Source organism: Coregonus lavaretus (genome assembly GCF_964263955.1).
Source record: "Coregonus lavaretus genome assembly, chromosome: 14".
NCBI classification, from domain to species: domain Eukaryota; kingdom Metazoa; phylum Chordata; class Actinopteri; order Salmoniformes; family Salmonidae; genus Coregonus; species Coregonus lavaretus.
The window spans coordinates 31,523,104-31,545,748 of record NC_140001.1 but is presented as its reverse complement, the minus strand read 5'-3'; the positions used below and the strand labels follow the sequence as shown (position 1 = coordinate 31,545,748).

Sequence of the window (22,645 nt, the reverse complement as noted above, 5' to 3'; positions counted from 1 at the left end):
AGACAGTATAAGGAAGAGCGCACTTCAACTTCTGAGACCAGGCTAAATCTAAAGTTACCTCTCCTCTCCTTCATCTGCACTGTGACTGAACTGAAAACTAAGAAGGCGTGATATAGGTAAGAACAATATGGTGGATGTCTCTTCGGAATATGTAAGGAGAGGATGCAAAGGAAACAAGGAGAGGAAGCTTATTAGATAGTGGGATACACCCTCCATTGGCCTTTGCGCTTTCATAGGGCCCATTTCTCTGCCCATGCCAGATCTTACAACGTCTGGATAGGTATTCTAAATATCAGCTATGTTATATGTTATGGCAATCTGGTGCCCGACGCACAGTAGATGACACAGCAAACAACCATTGGTTGATGCATGCAATGTCTGAGCAGGGGAACGTGACCATTGTCTACTGTAGGAAAGCGCTCTCACTCTACCTGGGAGGACACTACATAGACACGACAATAAAGCAGTGCTTTAATTGAGGGGGTATGCGGGGGTACGCCGTAGAAAAAAGGGCAAAACGTAAGCCCCTTGTCATTTAAAAAATGTGAAGGGGAAAAATGAATCCCGAAAGTCACGAAACGTGGCAATGCTTTCAATTGTGTAATCAACGCCACACACAATTTACTCTGTCGATTGTCCGTCGTGTTGGTCCTTCAGCTGGTCGAAATGTTTGACAAATATGCACAGGAAAGGATTATTATTAAAGGAAAACTCCACCCAAAAACTATCTTTTGGTATTTGTTTCAGTAGGTCATTGTTGACATAGTCCCACAATGTTTTGCTTGTCAGCAATTGCTGTACATTCCAAAATAAAACAGGACTCCAATGCACATGTGGATATCTTTGGTTCATCTCCATGACATTTAAAGTCGGTAGCCAAGTACTAAAAATATGTTATTTGATGTGTGCTGGCATGATGATACACACAGAAGTCATTTTAATTCATGTATGTGCTATTGTGTGTCTAGGCCTCTAGGCTTACTCTAGTCTAGGGCACAGCCTACCCCTGTAACAAGAGAAATTGAAGAGATAACCATCAACTTCACTTAAATGTTTTTTATTTTAAAAGATAGGTGTGTCTTTCTTAGAAAAAGGTTATGATAAACATAAACAACGTTTCCAAAACTCTACACATTGAGCTACTAAAAAAACTGCATAAACTATTACAGTAGAAAAAATAGTAATAGAAACAGACATAAATATTAACTTAATACACACCAGTAAAATAAAATAAAACATTACTCTCATTGAGAGGGTGTATGTTTATGAGATACATAATATGAACACCCACTCAAACATAACCAAATACTGTACTATGGGAGGGAGGTGGAGTCCAAGGGCTTTGCAGGAAAATAGCTTTTGTTAGATACAGTACAAACTTCCAGTCATTGCAAACACCTCCCATTCCCTTTGAACATAAAACCAACATTAAAATACTGTACATGCTGATCGCTGGGCTCAACCCAACGCTTATGGAATGGAGACAGATAATGGTGGCTGTATTCAGGCTCTGGCTATGTTCCAATTTGACAACTCAATCCCTTCGTTCATGCCCCCCCCCCCCCCCACTTATTGCTTAGACCCATAAGTTCCAAACAGAACAGTTAGGGGCTGAGGGAGTCAACATGTGCGGAGCGATGGGGTTGAGTTTTCAGTTTGGAATGCAGCCGCTGTCTTACATTGACTCAGATCTAGCAGATTGTCTTGTGGTTAATGTTATGGTGTTGTAGGGTAACATATGCACTGATGTAACATGGCAACATTCAGACAGCAAGCCACCAATGTAAAATTAACTCTAAATGAACTGGAAAATGTTAATTGGAGTGGCTATATACATTCCTATGGAACCTTGTGTGCAAAGTAAATGTCCAACATTCTGTGAGCTGCATATGGAGATATAACGTTATAGCTCTGGGTAGAACAGGAATCAGCTGGAAGGCACTGAGCTGGATTGAGTAGTAGTCTATTCACTTTGGAGGCACAAAGAGTTAAACAATGCTTACACAGAATGTACTGGAGTACTAGAGGTTCCTTTTATGCGTTAAGTGGTTGTCCATTCCTCGGTTAAGGCATTCATTGCGATTGATGGACAGGAGTCTGATGAATTCTCTGATGACGGAGTAAGATGAATTCTCTCACAAGTTCTCTCCAGGTGAGTGTATGTGCGTTTGTTTACCGGCTAGTTTCCTGTTTCTTGCTGCTGATCCAGTCAGTGTATTGTGTAACACGTGTGTACACCCCGGGCGTGTCTTTCTTCCCACAGCCATCTCCCCAGCTGATCAGCCCCATCAGAGTCATCCTCCCATCCTTGGGACAGACAAGAGGACCGCCAGAGTCCCCCTGCAGAGGAGAGGAGTAGATTAGGGACATGGGTCAGTTGTGGTTGTCATGGCTCAGCAGTAGGCATACTGTTCCATTTGATAAAGATTAGCAGTAGTACTAACATCCAACATGACACATACTTGTTTCAACCATACCAGCTAATTAGCTATTTAAGTGCTTAGTGTTGCAGAGTGTTTGGGGCTTAGGGCTGCATACTGCATGCCAAATGGCACCCTATTCCCTACATATATAGTGCACTACTATGGACAAATGCACTATATAGGGAATATGGTGCCATTTGGGACGCAGACAGAGAGTGTTAGGAGAGTGAAGAAGAGCCCTCCTCACCTTGCAGGCGTCGTCCAGACCACGGGTGTCCCCGGCACACAGCATGTTGGAGGTGACCAGACGTCCAGATAAGACATTAGGGACACAGCGGTCCTGAGGCCACAACCTCACGTGACCCCTCTTCACCCGCTCAGAGTACATCGCATCAACTATGGGGGGAGAGTATTAGATTAATTCCTCAATGCCGTCGCTAACACCTATAGCCTATATAATATTGTTTACATCTCTAGACTGGATAAAAAAAGATAGCAAGGGTTATCATCAGAAGATACTGTATTAAATGTATGCATGTATTCCCTTAGGTAAGTGTTTCTTAATCCTGTAAATGTTTCGTTTTTGCCCTAGCTAGCACTACACACCTGATTCCTCTTATCAACTCATCATCAACCCTTTAATTAGTGGAATCAGGTGTGTAATGCTAGGGCAAAAATAAAAATTTGCAACCCTTTGGGTCCCCAGGACCAGGATTAAGAAACATTGCCTTAGGTATTTTAAAATTATTCTGTGTGATTTAGGCTACAGAAAATAAACCATAGAACCAGTTTAAAAAATAGATTAAGAATTCAAAGAAAGGATGATGTCTGTCTTACACTCCTTCTCTTTGCCGTAGCCGGAGATCTCACACTCGGTCCAGTCGGGCAGTACCAGGCCTGGGTCAGGCAGACAGGCGGGTAGGACCTCCGGCGAGTTCACAGCACACAGGCCAATATCACTCTTCAGCTTCATCAAGACTGAGGGAGGAAGAGGATGAGGAGAGGGCACGGAGGAGGAGGGCCGGAAGAGAATGAGTGATTGTGCTATACTATGGTTTCAATGGCTCTTCATAAATACTACATAATCATGTCATACGGATTGATGTGTCAGTGCTTAAAGGCCCAAATGCAGCAATTTTAAATCAATATCAAATCATTTCTGGGTGACAATTAAGTACCTTACTATAATAGTTTTCCATTAAAATGGACAAAAATTGCTTTTTGGACTGTCTGGGAGTGGTCTGAGTGGGGAGGGGAAAACTTAAAACTAGCTGTTATTGGCAGAGAGGTTTGGAACTCTTTGTTATTGGTCTATTAACCAATTTACAGTGGCTTGCGAAAGTTTTCGCCCCCCTTGGCATTTTTCCTATTTTGTTGCCTTACAACCTGGAATTAAAATTGATTTTTTGGGGGGTTGTATCATTTGATTTACACAACATTCCTACCACTTTGAAGATGCAAAATATTTTTTCTTGTGAAACAAACAAGAAATAAGACAAACTAAAAACTTGAGCATGCATAACTATTCACCCCCCCAAAGTCAATACTTTGGAGAGCCACCTTTTGCAGCAATTACAGCTGCAAGTATCTTGGGGTATGTCTCTATAAGCTTGGCACATCTAGCCACTGGGATTTTTGCCCATTCTTCAAGGCAAAACTGCTCCAGCTCCTTCAAGTTGGATGGATTCCGCTGGTGTACAGCAATCTTTAAGTCATCCCACAGATTCTCAATTGGATTGAGGTCTGGGCTTTGACTAAGCCATTCCAAGACATTTAAATGTTTCCCCTTAAACCACTCAAGTGTTGAAAAAATTTTTTTTTAGGGGGGGGGGGGGTAGATCAGCCTAATATTGCAGATAGATTGTAACTTCCATCAATGTAATTGTCTGCATCACTACCAGCTGGTCCTCTGTAGCTCAGCTGGTAGAGCACGGCACTTGTAACGCCAAGGTAGTGGGTTCGATCCCCGGGACCACCCATACACAAAAAAATTTTTATGCACGCATGACTGTAAGTCGCTTTGGATAAAAGCGTCTGCTAAATGGCATATTATTATTATTATTATATTATTATGTTTATATATATACTCCCCTTTATCACTTTTCAACCCCGCCATCCTTTCCCTACTTGGGGTAAATTAGTGAACAACAATGCTTAGGCCTCTACTTCCAGCTTATACTTACTATCTATATTTTATTGACACAGTCAATTTTACAATAATTCTATTTTATTTGTTTTTGCTCCTGAACTTCTTCTACTCTCAACCTCTCCGATCATTTTCATGATGTCCATCCGGTTTGCTTCTATATGCCATATCTTTCTAACTGTGCTCTTTCCCAAAAGCTCCCAACATACAACCTATATACTTATTATGGACACAGTATGCTTACATTATTAGTTATCTTGTTATTATTTGTTGTTATTTGTTATTATTTGTGTTGCTTTAGCAGTATGCTTAGGGTCATTGTCCTGCTGGAAGGTGAACCTCCGCCCCAGTCTCAAATCTCTGGAAGACTGAAACAGGTTTCCCTCAAGAATTTCCCTGTATTTAGTGCCATCCATCATTCCTTCAATTCTGATGGTGTTCTCTGGGTGATGAGAGGTGTTGGGTTTGCGCCAGACATAGAGTTTTCCTTGATGGCCAAAAAGCTCAATTCTAGTCTCATCTGACCAGAGTACCTTCTTCCATATGTTTGGGGAGTCTCCCACATGCCTTTTGGCGAACACCAAATGTTAGCTTATTTTTTTATTTAAGCAATGGCTTTATTCTGGCCACTCTTCCGTAAAGCCCAGCTCTGTGGAGTGTACGGCTTAAAGTGGTCCTATGGACAGATACTACAATCTCCGCTGTGGAGCTTTGCAGCTCCTTCAGGGTTATCTTTGGTCTCTTTGTTGCCTCTCTGATTAATGCCCTCCTTGCCTGGTCCGTGAGTTTTGGTGGGCGGCCCTCCCTTGGCAGGTTTGTTGTGGTGCCATATTATTTTTAAAAATGTATAATGGATTTAATGGTCCTCCGTGGGATGTTCAAAGTTTCAGATATTTTTTTATAACCCAACCCTGATCTGTACTTCTCCAGAACTTTGTCCCTGACCTGTTTGGAGAGCTCCTTGGTCTTCGTGGTGCTGTTTGCTTGGTGGTGCCGTTTGCTTAGTGGTGTTGCAGACTCTGGGGCCTTTCAGAACAGGTGTACATATGCTGAGATCATGTGACAGATCATGTGACACAGATTGCACACAGGTGGACTTTATTTAACTAATTATGTGACTTCTGAAGGTAATTGGTTGCACCAGATCTTATTCAGGGGCGTCATAGCAAAGGGGGTGAATACATATGCACGCACCACTTTTCCGTTATTTATTTTTTAGAGTTTTTTTAAACAAGTTATTTTTTTCATTTCACTTCACCAATTTGGATTATTTTGTGTATGTCCATTACATGAAATCCAAATAAAAATCAATTTCAATTACAGGTTGTAATGCAACAAAATAGGAAAAACGCCAAGGGGGTTGAATACTTTTGCAAGGCACTGTACCTCCTGGTGTTGTCACCAGGCAAGCCGAAACTCATTCAAACAGGCTGATTAGAAGGTCCTATATAAATGGTATTTTCAACCAGCAACTATCAGGAAATAACACTAATAAAATGTTGTTTCATCAGCTTTCGTACAATACAAAACACAGGAAAAACTGAATTTTGACTGCACTGGGCCTTTAACATTGCATTGGCTCACCAATGTCGTTGTCAAAGGTTTCCTTGTTGTATTTCTCGTGGCTCCAGTACTTCTCCACCTCAAAGATCTGCTCACTGCTGGAGGAGTTCTTACGAAACGTCCTGCCTAGAACCACCTGCAGCCGCTCTGGTTTAAACCTGACGGAGACAGCAGATCACTGAGTTACACTTGTGTGTGTGTGTGCACTGTGTGCGTGGATGCGTGTGTATGTGTGTGAATGTGTGCATGTATGTGTGTACTAGACATACCCGTCCTCGAAGCAGTGTGCAGCAGAGAGGACCCAGCAGGAGTCTATAAGGACCCCTCCACACAGGAATAAGTGTGCCTTGTTTCTGGGCCGGTACACGTTGATGGCTGCCTGCCACGGCTGCTCTGTGATGTCACTCTCCCGGGCTCCTCCCAGGATACGGAAGGAGGGGAGACTCCGATTGTTGTCAGCACGCTGGCCACAGGTACCTACCGCGGGGGACGGTCTTTATATTAGATTTTGTTTTCTGTTTGTAGATTTAAAAACCTCAACATTCATGGGAAGGAGAAGGGAGGAGGTATGGAAGAAGAAGAAAAGGAGAGAGGAGGAGGTGTGGAAGAAGAAGAGAAGGAGAGAGGAGGAGGTGTGGAAGAAGAAGAGAAGGAGAGAGGAGGAGGTGTGGAAGAAGAAGAGAAGGAGAGAGGAGGAGGTGTGGAAGAAGAAGAGAAGGAGAGAGGAGGTGTGGAAGAAGAAGAGAAGGAGAGAGGAGGAGGTGGGGACGAGGAAGAGAAAAAGAGGGGCGGAGGTGTGGAGGAGGAATAGAAGGAGAGTGGGAGGTGTGGAGGAGGAGGAGAAACGCTGTGAGACGAGTGTAGAGGTGAATTGGATGTGTTATTTTGTGGCTGTCGTACCTCTGTTGTTGTTGTTGCTGGTGGGAGCCTTGGGGCCTAGAGTAGTAATGGTGGTTGGTCTCCTCGCTAAAGAACAAACAACAGTTACTCAAGTACTCATACAGTGTGACTACAGTTGCAAATGTACTCAATTTAGCCTCCTACACATTTCACTACAATCCTGACAGACATTTGACTCATTGTCTTCTTAGTCATCACATGCATTACAGTAAGCTACTGTAGGTAATGATGATGATGACAATACTTGGCAGAAAAGACAGTGGCCATTGGACCGGCACATGAGAGGACGATGATGCGTACTGTGGCCGATATTCCTGGACAGTAGTCATGGTAACAGGGATACTCACGGCATTTGGTGATGTCGCAGAGTTCCCAGGTCAGCTTCATGTTCCTGTAGACGTGACACCAGGGGCCGAGATCACCGTCTGGGTTCCTGTAAGAGAGACAGAGTGTATAAGTGTGGCTGTGTGTGTGTGTATATATGCTGCTGAGGGGAGGACGGCTCATAATACGGTGCTAATGGTAACCATGTGTTTGATGTATTTGAGACCATTCCACTAATTCCGCTCCAGCCATTACCACGAGCCCATCCTCCCCAATTAAGGTGCCACCAACCTCCTGTGGTGTATATGTGTGTGAGAAAGAGAGTTTGTGTACATTTATGATCTTACCTGCAGAAGTTGTGACTCCCCAGCCCCAGCTGTCTGGTGTCAGACCTCCATGCGTTGTAGAACTTGCGGGTGATGAGTGGTGAGTCCCAGGGAAGACAGCTGGAGCCCCTCTTAGTGACGGCCGCCGTCCCCCTGTACGTCTGCCCTGAGCCCTGCACACACTCCACTGGGCTCTGGTCTGGAAAAACACACCGGGTGAGGTGCAGGTGAACTCAGATTTAATTTACTCTGTGACCACATTGTCAGTAAAGCAACCTTGGTGCCAATCTGTTTCTGATTTTGCCAACTTGTTATAGTTTGCCATGGCAACAATATAACCAAATACCGGTATACTATAATGCTATCATAGTTGATCATGTTATTACCTGCTGGGCAGCTGGAGAGAGTACAGAACTCCCAGGCTATCTGGGTTCCCTTGTAGACATAACACCATGGCTTAGTATCATTGTCTGGATTCCTGAGAGAGAGAGAGAGAACAGGGGAGGGGAAAATTGATCTAGAGGGCTTGATTGTTGTGTGTATGTGTGTGTGTGTGTTTGTGTGTGTGTGTGTGTGTGTGTTTGTGTGTGTGTGTGTACCTGCAGAAGTTGTGGTTGCCCAGCCCTAGGCTGTTAGCCTCTGGTCTCTTGGCGGTGAACTTCTTCCCTCTGAGGTTTGTAGAGTTCCAGTTGATACATTCTGAGCCGATCCGACTGGTACTCCACGTACCACGATAGCCTTTACCCTGGCCCACCACACACTTCTCATTGGTGTCTGTGGAGAGGGAGAGAAATGAGTCTATACAATCCAGCCATCCAAACACGTAGGCTATGTCCCAAATGGTACCCCATTTCCTTTATAGTGCACTACTTTTGACCAGGGCACATAGGATTCTGGTACAAAGTAGAGCACTATGTTGGGAATAGGGTGCCATTTTGGACACCGTCATTGGTATCCATGAGGAACCACATCATAACCATGTTGATCTGATAGTCTCTCTGTGTGTCTGTCTAGCTTTCCTTTATGGCATCCTCCTATCGTCATGCATCCTGGTTACATTACTATGGACTCACTCACACATCTCTTCTGTGTTTTGGCTCCCTGATCTTATGGTATCTATGAAATGACACACGCATGAGTATTGATTAAACTCATTTAGAGAGTATACGGCTCTGGTTAGGCTCACTCAGAGTCACATGTGGAGAGAGTTAGGCCGCTGTGGTTTCAACAAATGACCATTGGTGAATGATGATGCTGATAGATGACATCACATAATATGACTCTGGGCTCACTCATTTGGCTGTGAACTCACTCATTAGACCGTCAACATGTGATTTCGAATTTACATGTTGAATGTTGAGTGGGTAGGGTGTCTACAACGGCCTCCAAATATAATAAAACTAACTGATTTATGTCAGCAAACCACTGAGTTCCATGGAGTTTCCGATTTTTTCCCCGGCTGGCCCACAGACCACAACTCCATAACCTCTATGAGTCATTGTAGCAGGATTGCATTCTACCCTTCTCTGTGTGTCTGCTGGCCTAATGATGATGGTAACCAAGATTACTACTAGATAAGACTCAATAGCAGCGCAGAAGGGCACAGCCAAATTAGCCCGGGGCTAAGGTTGTGTTATTCCACTTAGGAACTTGCAGATACTAAATGTAGCTCAGCCTGTGACTAGGAGAGTTCTAAGTCCAGGGATAAGTTGAAGAGTGTGAGGAGCATATTGTGCTAAATTAATCTATATAAAGACTTGGGGATAGAATGGAAACTTGTCATATCCCCTTGTCCTTGTTTTTCAGTAGTATATAGGCCCAGTAGTATTTATTGACAGTGTAGTGTAGTGTGATCTCTGAATGTGTTCTACTTACTGATCTCACACTGGGCTCCTGTGAAGCCTGGTGGACACTGGCACAGATAGTCAGAGGAGTAGACCGCCTCCTTACAGGTTCCCCCATTGTAGCACCTTGACTGATAGCAGGCTACAGGGACGGAGGGAGGGAGATAGGGATGTAGAGAGTGATGGTTAGACATATTGGATTTATTTATTTTCTTTCTCTAACAACAATATTTGCTACAGCGCAGACGAAGTGCCCACCTCTAATAACAAATATCATAGCCTCTTTTACATCACAAATTCTCATAATTTCCCTTTGACAGAAAAGCTTCAACATCCAATTTCTTTGTTGACAGCGTACAACCTCACACAGGCTGAGAATGTGGTAGTGATTAGTCTGTCATCAGAGGGGTGGTCATGCCTCATAGCGTTGTTCAGTGGGGTTGAAGGGACGTGCTTATGGGAGGGTTTGTGCCAAGAGCGTTTATACATAGTGAAAGTCACAATGAGTGGGTGTTCTAATGACTCTCCATCCTAGACTACACCCTCTCTCTCCATGACACCAACCACTCTCCATTGTGGAGGAAGTAAGGGAACAGAAGAGAGAGGTACTGTAAATAGAGAGTGGAGAGATGGGGGCAGGCAGACAGAGGGAGGGGGATGGGGGTTCTGTTGATCCAACAAAGACAAACAGTGGAAAATAAAGACTGGAAAAGAGAACAAGATACATACACAGGCAGAAATGAAAGGCTGAACAGTGTAGTAACTCTGCCGGCCTAGACTGTGTGGGGGTTTGTGAGCGTGTGTGTGTTGGTCTGTATATATATCTATGTGTAAGTGTGTCTGTGTCTTTCCACTCACTGATGACGGGCACATAGTGACAGCGCTCTTGTCCTTGTGATGCACAGCGGCAGTACTCCGCACGCTGTCCCCTCCATCTCATCCATGTATCCCCATAACCACGCACCGCAGCTGACTGGCCATCCACACAACGCGCTGAGACACACACACATACACAGACACACACACACACACACACACACACACACACACGCACACAGAGACAGACACACACACACACACAGAAACAGACACACACACGCACAGGGACAGAGACAAAGACACACAGACAGAGAGACACAGACACATGAGTCATTTACTACAAGAGGAGAGACAGTAACATTCAAAGACAAGGTGTAAGTGACACACAAACAAATGATTGATTGTAGCTAACACATGACTAGTGTGGAGAGAGGGACAGACGTGGGGAGTCAGAGGGTGAGGGTAGAGGGATCCAGTTGTAGAGGGCAGAGCGGGCGATCCAAGCTCACCTTTATAGTAGCGTGTGCCTCTCTTCGTGCGACGAAGCTCAATCTGCCACGGGAGAGGTAAGAGAAGTGAGCTCAAAGCTCCACAGTACCAACAAAACACACTGTCTGCATGGCAATAGTAGTGATGAAGTTAACGCTAGACTCGGATCTAAGGTCAGTTTAGCAATTTCCACCTCATGCATTTTGCAAGGTTAAGCTGATCCTAGATCTGCACCACAGGGCAACTTCTATCTGTAGCTGTGGTCAGTGCAGTGGGTGTGGTACCTACTTTGTCCGCTAGGGAGCAGCAGAGAGCTGACAGGAAGAGCAGAAGTCCCAATACTCTGGCCATGGTCGTGTCTGGATCTTTTCTGCTGGAAAATAAATTTAAACAAACATAAAACATAAAACAAACATAAGTAAATGATGACAGAAAATGTATCCTGTAGTGTGATCCATAACCTGTTTCCTTTGTCCCTCTGCCACTACCTCCTGTACCCTTCCCCCTGTCCTCTGTCCCTGCCTCTGTCCCTGTCTCACCTCCCTACTCATAACCATTGTCCGCTGTGTTTATAAAATTGTGCTCCCTCTGGGATAAACAGGATAGAGACCCTCTTCACTCTTTCTCTCTCCCTCCAGTGAATGAGTGTCTAACAGAGACCATAGCCCTTAGTCCTAAGGAACAAAGAACAGTGTCAAACAACATAAACACAGCTGGACACGCAAGGGGAAGTCTGAAGAGCTGTGTATGCGTGTATATGAGTGTGTGAGCTCACAAAATATTGCTAAAGCACTCTCGCAACATTCCAAGCAAAGGCAGTATGGAAGCGGTTCCTAAAGAGTCGAGCAGATGTAGGGCGGGTAGAATGACTCACGACAATACAGAGAGATGAGAGGAGAAGAGGGGGGAAATGAACGGCAACTTTACAAAGTTTGACTCCACTAAGTTGGCTTTCCAAAAAGGCTGTTTGCACTAGCAACTACAAAGACTAAAGTGCAGAGCTTTTTACGTTTTGTAACCACACAACACGCTTAGTTTAATCTGACATTTATAACTTTTGTATTTTTAAATGTGTTGTGATGGTGGAGGTGAGATGATTGTGCTATTTGGCAATACTGTAGGTTGCTCTGGATAAGAGTGTCTGCTAATGGAATTTTACATTTAGGTAATTTCGAAGATTCTCTTATCCAGAGCGCCATACAGTAAGTACATTCAACTAGGGAAGGTAAGACAACCACATATCACAGTTATTGCAATAAAATAAACATTGGAATGAAATGTGAATGAATCTACTTCTCTCTGTAAACATATATGTCAGACTGGAGATGCACTGCAAAACCCTGTTAGGCCCCATTGCCTCTCTGTCAACTGTGACTAATCATGACTCAACCTTAGAGAGACGTGGGAAGACAGAGGAGCAAGACAAAAGAGAAAAACCTAGGAATTTCAAGAAAGATGGAAAGAGTGAAAATAAACTGAAGAAGACTCCAGCACTGTGGTCATTGCATGGGACCAAGACCAACATATAAACCTGACCTTCAGACGCACACACATTTTTTTTGTTGACATTTTAGTTATTTAGCAGACGCTCTTATCCAGAGCGACTTACAATAAGTGAGTGCATACATTTTTCATACTGGCCCCCACACACACACCGCAGCCAGCTGGCGGTTGTCTGACTCTTCCTGTATGTCTGACTGGGCTAATAGCCCTGTTGTTTTGATAGAAGTGAGGTCAAACTGCTACGCTGGCAAACACACACACTGCTCAGGAACCTGAAGCTAATCAACTCACAAGACACAAAGACAAGATGTTCCTGGAAGAAAGACTCCCTGAGTCTTTCACTGGAATGACTCTGCAGGACTGTACTTGTGGAACTCACACACGCAACACACACATACTGTACACAAACAGAGAAGGTTACATATCCCTTTCAAGCCAGGTGTTTCTCAGCTGGAGGAAACCCCCAGGTGTATGCAGGCTGTGTTTTCTATACCCTAGCTGAGCCTCTCTTGCAGAGCATAAGTTTCTCTAGCTGGGTTTCCTCTCACTTTCCTTTGTGCAGACGTTCCGCTGTGTTCTGTTCTCTGTTTCCTACCGTCCCTCCCTCTAGTCTATCAGACCAGGCCATATGTTTCCTGCTAACATTGAGCCTGTGTGTCTCACTTTCGTGGTTTATCTGTCACACAAATAGTTCCAAAAGGGTTATTCGGCTGTCCCCATAGGAGAACCCTTTTCGTTTCCAGGTATAACCCTTTTTGGTTCCAGGTAGAACTTTTGGGTTCAATGTAGAACCCTCTGTGGAAAGGGTTTTACATGGAACCAAAAGGGTTCTACCTGTAGCCAAAAATAGTTATTCAAAGGGTTCTCTTATTGGGACAGCCGAAGAACCATTTTAGGTTCTAGATAACTAGATAACTCCCGAGTGGCGCAGTGGTCTAAGGCACTGCATCGCAGTGCTAGCTGTGCCACTAGAAATCCTGGTTCAAATCCAGGCTCTGTTGTAGCCGGCCGCGACCGGGAGACCCATGGGGTGGTGCACAATTGGTCCAGGGTAGGGGAGGGAATGGCTGGCTGGCTGGCAGGGAGGTAGCTCAGTTGGTAGAGCATGGTGTTTGCAATGCCAGGGTTGTGGGTTCGATTCCCACGGGGGGCCAGTATGAAAAATAATGTATGCACTCACTAACTGTAAGTTGCTCTGGATAAGAGCGTCTGCTAAATGACTAAAATGTAGATAGCACCATTTTTTTCTAAGAGTGTAGTCCCCATGTCCAGACCCACACACACGCTTAGTGCCCGTCTTTTACACACACGTGGGCGCCCGTCACAAAGCGAGGCTGCCTCAGACACCACATGATTATCAAATGCTGTCTGATAATCCCACAATGCAGTGTGTCTGTGTAGGACTGGTTTGTGGCCTGGCAACGATCCTACTAAACCAGTTCTTACAAGATCCAACACACACACACATGCTAACACACACACACACACACACACACAGATCCCTATTTTGTTGGTAGCAATTTACAAGATTAAAAGGAAAAATCAGCATTTTTTTCTCTCGTTTTTATTAGATGAGAGTTTAACCCATTCCCTAGCACGGATTAGGAGGAAATTGTCTGTCCCACCCAGTTAGTTAGTGGTTTCTTTTGAAAATTGAATGACCATATACAGTGCTATGAAAAAGTATTTGCCCCCTTTCTAATTTTCTCTACTTTTGCATATTTGTGATACTGAATGTTATCAGATCTTCAACCAAAACCTAATATTAGATAAAGGGAACATAAGTGAACAAATAACACAACAATTACATATTTATTTCATTTATTTCATAAACAAAGTTATGCAACACCCAATTCCCCTGTGTGAAAAAGTAACTGCCCCAACACTCAATAACTGGTTGTGCCACCTTTAGCTGCAATGACTCCAACCAAATACTTCCTGTAGTTCTTGATCAGTCTCTCACGTCGCTGTGGAGGAATTTTGGCCCACTCTTCCATGCAGAACTGCTTTAACTCAGTGACGTGTGGGTTTTCAAGCATGAACTGCTCGTTTCAAGTCCTGCCACAACAACTCAATTGGGATTAGGTCTGGACTTTGACTAGGCCATTCCAAAACTTCCAATTTGTTGTTTTTTAGCTATTTTCATGTAGACTTGATTGTGTGTTTTGGATTATTGTCTTGCTGCATGACCCAGCTGCGCTTCAGATTCAGCTCACAGACGGATGGTCTGACATTCTCCTGTAGAATTCTCTGATACAGAGCAGAATTCATGGTTCCTTCTATTAAGGCAAGTCGTCCAGGTCCTGAGGCAGCAAAGCATCCCCAAACCATCACAACACCACCACCATGCTTGACCTTTGGTATGATGTTCTTACTGTGGAATGCAGAGTTTGGTTTTCGCCAAACTCTGCATTTTCTAATCCCAATTGAGATGTTGTGGCAGGACTTGAAACGAGCAGTTCATGCTTGAAAACCCACACGTCACTGAGTTAAAGCAGTTCTGCATGGAAGAGTGGGCCAAAATTCCTCCACAGCGACGTGAGAGACTGATCAAGAACTACAGGAAGCATTTGGTTGGAGTCATTGCAGCTAAATATAATAATAATATAATATAATATGCCATTTAGCAGACGCTTTTATCCAAAGCGACTTACAGTCATGTGTGCATACATTTTTTTTTTGTGTAGCTAAAGATGGCACAACCAGTTATTGAGTGTAAGGGGGCAATTACTTTTTCACACAGGGGAATTGGGTGTTGCATAACTTTATTTATGAAATAAAGAAAGAAATATGTAATTGTTGTGTTATTTGTTCACTTATGTTCCCTTTATCTAATATTAGGTTTTGGTTGAAGATCTGATAACATTCAGTATCACAAATATGCAAAAGTAGAGAAAATTAGAAAGAGGGCAAATACTTTTTCATAGCACTGTATTCCCTTCAAACCCATGAGGGCCAGAGGAAACTCTGCTCTCTTAGTAGATCAAGTCTGAGTGTTGATGTGAATGAGAGGCTGTTGAAACCTGCTGTTGGAGTTTAGTCAGTTATAGACTATCAACAGCATCAGCCTCATACCAGAACACTAGGCTAATATTCCGACACACAAACTAATCAAACTCCCACACAACAACCACATCAGTACTGTGAATGAGGCAGGTAACTCCCTAGCTTCATTTCCTATCAGTGTTCAGTCATGCAGCAGACTTGGCGAATAATGGTGATTCTGATTCTGATTACGCTAACATAATTGTCTCGAAGTGCTGAGCACAGCTCCTACTCCCCCTGTCAGTCTGAGTGACGAGTCTAGCTAGCCGACCTGTACAGTAAGGATGTGTGACGTGCTAACCAGTGACCACAGGAATGCTTCAGCAGGTAGAGAATCAGACAGCAGCCATTTCACCTCTCAAGGGATATAGGAAAGTAAGGCGTAGGTGTTAGAGTCAGAGGTTAGTGTTATACTTAACTCAGCACAGCAGTACGCAGTACTCTAGTCAAAAATCAAGATGATCATCAAACTGAATAAGGATGTTTTGAAATACAGCTGCTAGAGCAAGGATATGAACTAACATATGGAAACAACTTTAAAGTGTGCAGTTAAACATTAGTACTGATGTTGCTGTTGGTAAAATATTATTTGGCAATGTAAGTTCCCTCACTTTCTATACCAATAAAGCTTAATGAATTGATTTAAAAAGAAGAAAACAGCTGTAGACAGAGGGAGCTGTGTGTGTATGTGTTGGTGTATGCGACTGTGTATGCATATTTGCCATGATGGCATGCACTTAACACAGTTATAACAGAGTTTACTCTTCACTGAGGGAAACCAGGCAGCCATAGGAGTGATCTGATTAGTATCACATTGAACCAGTGTTACCTAGCATGCTACACACCTATGGTTTTGTTCTAGCTAATTATCTTCCTTTCATTCTCTTCCTAGGTTTGGTTCCAATACTCTAAAATAGCCTTATTTTCCATGTCTCCTCATTACTTTTTGGGGAAGAGACACTGGATATGTTATGCCCACACTATCATAAGGACTATACTAAGTTACTAACTGTGTCGTAATAATGATATAACACGTCATGAAAGCTGATGTCTGCCTATGACAACTGACCTAACACTGTCATGACACTGTGTTACTTAGGTATGGTAAGCTACTTGGCTGGAGCTATGCCTGCTATACCGGGGTCTTTATCTAAACCCCTCTAAAGGGGGTCTGGTGTGGGGGTCTGGTACAGAGGGGGCATTGTGGTCTTTCATGCCCACTCTACAAATGGTCTGTGTGCCAAATGGCACCCTATTCCCTATTTAGTGCACTCTGGTCAAAAGTAGTGCACTAAATAGGAAATAGGGTACAATTTGGGATGCAGCCATGGTATAACACCTGCTCTGTTCATCAGAGAGACTGAATGTAGCCGCAGAAAAACATTACGATTTAGAGAGAGAGAAGAGGGAGAGAACATAGATGAGAAGAAAAAGAGATTGAGGAGAAAGAGAAAGGAGCGACATAAGAGAAAAAGGGGTGGAGAAAATGAGGGAAAAGTGACAAAGTAACAGAATAGAAAGAGGAAAAAGCAAACCCCTGAAGTCCGCAGGGTAGTGAGTGAGTCGACCGCAGGTAGCTTTATGGAGAGAATAGTTGAGTCATCAACCTTAGGCTGCAGAGAGAAAGGGGAGGAAATAGGGAGGGAGGGATGGACAAATGGATGGATAGACAGAGAGATAATACATAAAGAGCAATCAGATCACATTTTAAAATTAGACATATCGAATAGAGCACCCACTGTCTAACAAATGTAACCCACTAAACTTAGCAGTCTATGACCAGACAGACTGGCTGACCGGTGACCACAGAAGGCCAGTCACTCATGACTTGTGAATCAGACAGGTCAGCCAAAGCACTGAGAGGCCCCCTGGCCTGAACCACCAGCCAGCCCAGCCGCCACACAATGCCTGGTGACACAACACACTACAATACTCACTCACAGCAAGGAATGCACTAAATGCACTGATCCGTAAGCAATGATCTGGGATCAACTTGTTACTAAGCAACATAGCCGAGTTTGGACTACTATGCAGCCCCTTAATCGTCAGCCGGTTCCTGGAAGGGACCCTGTCCTGATGGTGGTGCATGTGAGCCACTTCATGATTGTCTCGTTCATTCACAGTGTATCCGAGGACACTAAGAGTGTGCTGTAGTACTGAGAGATGCTGTCCAGAGGAATTCCCAAGTTAAGCGAGTTGCTTAAAGCCTACAATTCTATACAGGGCTAGTCAGGCACAGGGTGGAACCAACACACACACACATAAATACCTCTAGGAAACCACATTCCAAGAAACATTTTATCAGTGTAATCTCTGTCATTTGTTATCTGAAATAACACTGATTCACAACTGCTTCACTTGTTACAACTATTGCAACAATACGTTTTAGAATGATCTCATTCTGGAGCTGTTGATTACTGAGAGAATTGATGGATGATGAAATGAGAGAGAGAAGGATAGTGAGATTTAATACTGGAGAGAGAGGTGGGAGAGATGACGGTATGAAACAGAATGTGAGGGGAGTATTAGGTGGAAAGAGGGATATATAGAGAGAGAGGTGGAGGGATGGAGAGAAAGGTGGAGGGATGGAGAGAGAGGTGGAGGGATGGAGAGAGAGGTGGAGGGATGGAGAGAGAGGTGGGAGGATGGAGAGAGAGGTGGGAGGATGGAGAGAGAGGTGGGGGGATGGAGAGAGAGGTGGGGGATGGAGAAAGAGAGATGAGTGTGGGTGTGAAAGATTTGGGATAGAAGGGGAGAGGAATGTGGGAGAGAGAGATGTGGCAGGGAATGGTCAGCAGTAGTTGACTTGAGCAGTGAGAAAGCACTAATAGGTGAATTCCTTTTGACTGACTCACTCACTCTGTCACTCCCCACATAGCCTACATGTGCCAAGGTGCGGAGACATCCACCATCAGGTGACAAGAATGGCATAGACCTGAAATACATGAGAGCTACTACTGGGCAGGTAATGGAGCATAACTAGCCTACACAATAGGAACCAAGAGTGTAAATATCCGCTTGCCATTTACACCGTTAACTGATCCAAAACCCCATAGGACCAGACCTGGGTTCAAATATCTCAATTACTTTTACATACATTTCGAAGTAAGTATTCATATATTTTTTATTTGAAAAGACAAGCATTTGAATATTGGAATGTATTTGAAAATTACACCTGGAAAGTATTGGAAAATACTCAAATACACTGACTAAAATACATTCCCATGCATTTAACCCAGGTATTTGAAAATATTATTTGAAAATACTTTCTTTACAAATAACCATTCAAATACTCAAATAAAAGTATTTGTTTTGGGCTGTGTGTTTTAAAATACTAAAATACACAGAAAAAATGAACCCAGCTCTCCATAGGTCATACAGTAGGTTTAAACCAAATCTAGTAATTGAATTGGTCCATATTCCTAGTAAATAAATTAAGGGAAACACTAAAGTATAAACTAAACTATGTAATCTCATCTATAGATAAGATAAAAACACCTCCAAGCATCCAAAACTACAACCTATGAGAAACGGCTATAATGAGCTAATTATAATTATGCATTCAGATTTAAACTATGCACAAAGGCAAAGCATGGGAAAATTCAATACAAAAAAAACGTTCAATGTTTACTGAAATTTTATTTGATCTTCCACTTGAGTAGAGTAACTGAAATCCTTTAAATCAAATGTTATTTAGCGGACTAAACTCCACTCCATGGTGAAGGAAGTATGTTTGCTTTACAGAAAACAATCAGCAAAATGTTGTAGCCTAATGCAATCACTTATAGCATAGCCTAAATACCAACTGAAATCTGGAAAACATAGGGCAATGTGGTTACATGTATTGACATCCATATTCTTACCTTGTGTATGTATGGTATGTTCCTAGTCCTCAATTGGGCTCGGTGTTCCAGAGCGGGTTGACGATGAAGTGTGATCGCTGCTCTGCTTCTCTCGGTTTTTATCCGAGCCTCTTCTTTTTTTGCGGAAGAGGGAGGGTTGTTTGGAAATGATCGACCCCAGAGAGGCAGGCTTGCCGGATGATGATGCGGTTTGGGCGGGTATCATGTAAGCAACTGATAACGGATAGTGTATTATAGTCAGAGTATGAGGTCAGCGTCAATGAGGTAATTGATATCCACAACGTGAGTTATTGCCACTCGATATGTTGAATCACTTCTGTTGAAAAACGTAGATTGTTCTATTGTTACTATACATGATTTGACTATTTGCAGAGGCCTTGGTCTATCTGTCTGTCTGTGTGTGTGTGTGTAGCTGGTTGGCATTGGCCTCCCTATGGCTCCTGGCCAGGCCAGAGTCAAGGCTGTGGGTGACAGGGTGGGATCAGTTCCAATGAAAATCCAGTTAGTGGTGAATCTGGCACCAGGGCTGACCCACTGTGACACCATTGTGGTTCTCTGACATCCCACAATCCCCTGTCTTGACCTATCCCATCCTCAGGAAGTCTGTCAGTCACTCAGTCACCAGGGCCCAGTTTTTCAAAAGTTATCTATCAGGATTTTGCCTATCCAAGAGGATTAAATACATATAAATAGAATGGATAGAACGGACAACTCATTGACTTGATTTGATGAGGGTGATAGAAGGAGTCAGGCGCAGGAGGGTAATTCACCGAATACAGAGTTCATTCCGTCGTACAACAATTGCGCTGGATAACGACACACGAAAACAGGCACAGGGGACACTATCTACCCCGGCAATACAAAGTGCGAGTAGCTCCACCGAGCTACACTACTCTCACATATAACAATCACCCACAAGGACAAGGGGGCAAAGGGAACACTTATACACAGACTAATGAGGGGATAAGAACCAGGTGTGTGTAATTAACAAGACAAGACAAATGGAATGATGCGGCAGTGGCTAGTAAGCTGGTGACGACGAACGCCGAAGCCTGCCCGAACAAGGAGGGGAGGCAGCCTCGGCGGAAGTCGTGACACTTGAATGGGGACCCCTGTTCTATTCATTCTATTTCCATGCATTTAACCCTATCCGATATCCTGATAGATAACATTTGAAAAACTGGGCCCTGAATAGCAACTCATTCAATAGAAATTGAACAACAGAAATTCTAATTCTATAGCTTCTTCATTGCAACTCCACATCAGGGGCTGCTACAAAGACTTCAAAACATTGTCCTTGTGTGCTCTTACAGAGAATGTTGCTGAAGTTGTTTAACTTTTATTCCACTGGGAGAGGAAACTATTTTGCTGGACTAAATTAGGGGGTGGGGAAGTTAATTCAACATGTTGTTATCAACTCCATCTGTGTTAGATTAGTATGGCGTCAACAAGGTTTGATGAGGAAACACACACACACATTCATTTACAGTAAACACACACACACTTACAGTACACACACACACACTTACAGTACACACATAGACACACACACGTTTGTCACTGATTGTGTCACGATACGGTTGTGCTCGTACTACTTGATGAATAAGGATACAATTATGACCAAGTCATGTCAACTAAATAATTATCTGTAATTAATGTAATGCCATGACCGCAATGCCAATGCAATGAAACAGTTTTGACCTCCTGTTGGAGGCACATAGCGCTACATGGATGTCACGACTTCCTCCGAAGCTGCCTCCCCTCCTTGTTCGGGCAGGCTTCGGCGTTCATCGTCACCGGCCTTCTAGCTACTGCCACTCCATATCTCATCATTCCATTTGTCTTGTCTTGTCAATTACACACACCTGGTTCATATTCCCCTCATTAGTACATGTATATGTGTTCCCTCTGCCCCTTGTCCTTGTGGGTGATTGTTTCATGTGAGATGAGTGTAGCTCGGTGGAGCTACCTGTACTTTGTATTCCCAGGGTATATTTTCCTCGTGTGCCTGTATTTGTTCCAGTGCGCCTGTTTTGCGCACTGGACTGTTGACGCTATCCAGCGTAACTGTGTACTACGGAATAAACTCTGTATTCTGTGATTTACCCTCCTGCGCCTGACTCCTTCAAATCACACTCTCACAATGGACCAAGGGTTTGGTGCACAATTTTGTACTAAGCTTGGTGAAAGTATTAGGCCTACAACTCAGGTTTTTGTTAGTTTAAGGCATGCACATTTGGAACTATATCAAGTTACAGCTATACACTTTTACCTCTACTATGATGTATAATACATCATAGTCAGGGACGGCTTGTTCAATAGGGCGATATGGGCGACGCACTGCCAAACGGGAAAAGGAAGGGATTTTTTTTCTAATCAATTATATCACGGCAACAGCAGTTATCAGTGTTCACGTCTGATCTGCCAGCCACTAAATGTCAAATCAGGCTAAAGTCGTGCTTCAAATGGCCCCGCCCGTTTTTTGGGCGATTTCAGTCAGGTTGAAAATCGCCCAGAAGTCTCTCATAGCCTGTCATGTAAAATCAATTTTTTTCACATTTCAAAGCTTTCAATACATTCTCTATGGGTGTCTGTGGGCATGCACTTACGCGCTTTCGTCATACGTGACGTAACGTTGAACGTAACTAAGACAATGGCGGCTAGCAGCGTCTATGTTGCGACCTGCAGTGTGGCGTTATTTTATGTTTTTAATTTGTAGACTTAGTTTACAAACATTCTGCAAACATTCTGCTTTGGACTGATCTTCGGTTTTGGACTGATCTTGTTGATCGTGTACATACCCGCTACGAACGGACTAAATAATGAAAACGCTGCTGGCAGCTGAATCCCAATACAGCTGGGAGACTTGGCTGGATGACAGAGTCCCGGACAGAGAGGTGGAGCCGGCCGGCTTCACCCTGGTCAGAGCGGACCGCGATCCTGGTAAGAGAGCGACTCTGTACCCCGACATTGAACTGCTTTCTGTGTCATTGAACTTTACTATTGTTGATAAAACAAGTTTACTGGAGAACGGAGACCAAGTAGAGACTTTTGGACAAGGTGGATAATTGTATAATATAAGGCAGTTTATTCAGAGGTAAAGATATCTGGAATCGCGTGCACGGACCCGTTCGTCAAACTCGTAGGGAGTTTATCAGAAGAGCCCCTAAACATTGTGTGCTGACATTTTATACAATAAAATGAAGTAGGTTGAATCTAGTAGTTCTGATCTTCTGATTGGTCCTGATGAGTTGGGCGAGGTCACCTCCAGGCTAGTGTCACTGTTGCATTGGCTCTGAGTCGGGTTCTCTGTCTTCAGATGTTCAGCCTAAGAGAAGAGGATTTGTGTGTGTGTGTGTGTGTTTGTTATCAGTGTGTGTGTGTGTGTGTGTGTGTGTGT

General features: G+C 43.6%; 1 protein-coding gene across 2 annotated transcripts; it reads right to left on the bottom strand.

Annotated features, from left to right (window-relative positions):
• Positions 1-1,041: 1,041 nt before the first annotated feature.
• Positions 1,042-19,326, bottom strand: LOC311141557 (tissue-type plasminogen activator-like). 2 transcript variants are annotated; one of them, XM_084176919.1, is made up of 15 exons: positions 19,246-19,326; positions 11,123-11,207; positions 10,855-10,897; positions 10,385-10,519; positions 9,558-9,668; positions 8,282-8,456; positions 8,069-8,160; positions 7,704-7,881; positions 7,380-7,465; positions 7,033-7,098; positions 6,402-6,609; positions 6,154-6,290; positions 3,261-3,401; positions 2,671-2,819; positions 1,042-2,340 (listed from the first exon to the last, which is right to left on the bottom strand). In XM_084176919.1, exons 2-15 carry the CDS (start codon positions 11,183-11,185, stop codon positions 2,173-2,175), a joined length of 1,752 nt encoding a protein of 583 aa, XP_084033045.1. In that variant the 5' UTR covers positions 11,186-11,207; positions 19,246-19,326; the 3' UTR covers positions 1,042-2,172. The 2 variants fall into 2 exon arrangements, with proteins under 2 accessions (XP_084033045.1, XP_084033046.1); XM_084176920.1 differs by having other exon boundaries at positions 11,123-11,204; positions 19,246-19,301.
• Between the last annotated feature and the right edge of the window lie 3,319 nt (positions 19,327-22,645).

Excerpts from the sequence above, each read along its gene's own strand:
- LOC311141557 (XM_084176919.1), bottom strand. The coding sequence starts at position 11,185 with ATGGCCAGAGTATTGGGACTTCTGCTCTTCCTGTCAGCTCTCTGCTGC. Across the intron at positions 7,099-7,379 it reads CTGCGACATCACCAAATGCC|CGAGGAGACCAACCACCATT; the intron begins GTGAGTATCCCT and ends TTTGTTCTTTAG. Across the intron at positions 6,610-7,032 it reads CAGCAACAACAACAACAGAG|GTACCTGTGGCCAGCGTGCT; the intron begins GTACGACAGCCA and ends CCCCCGCGGTAG.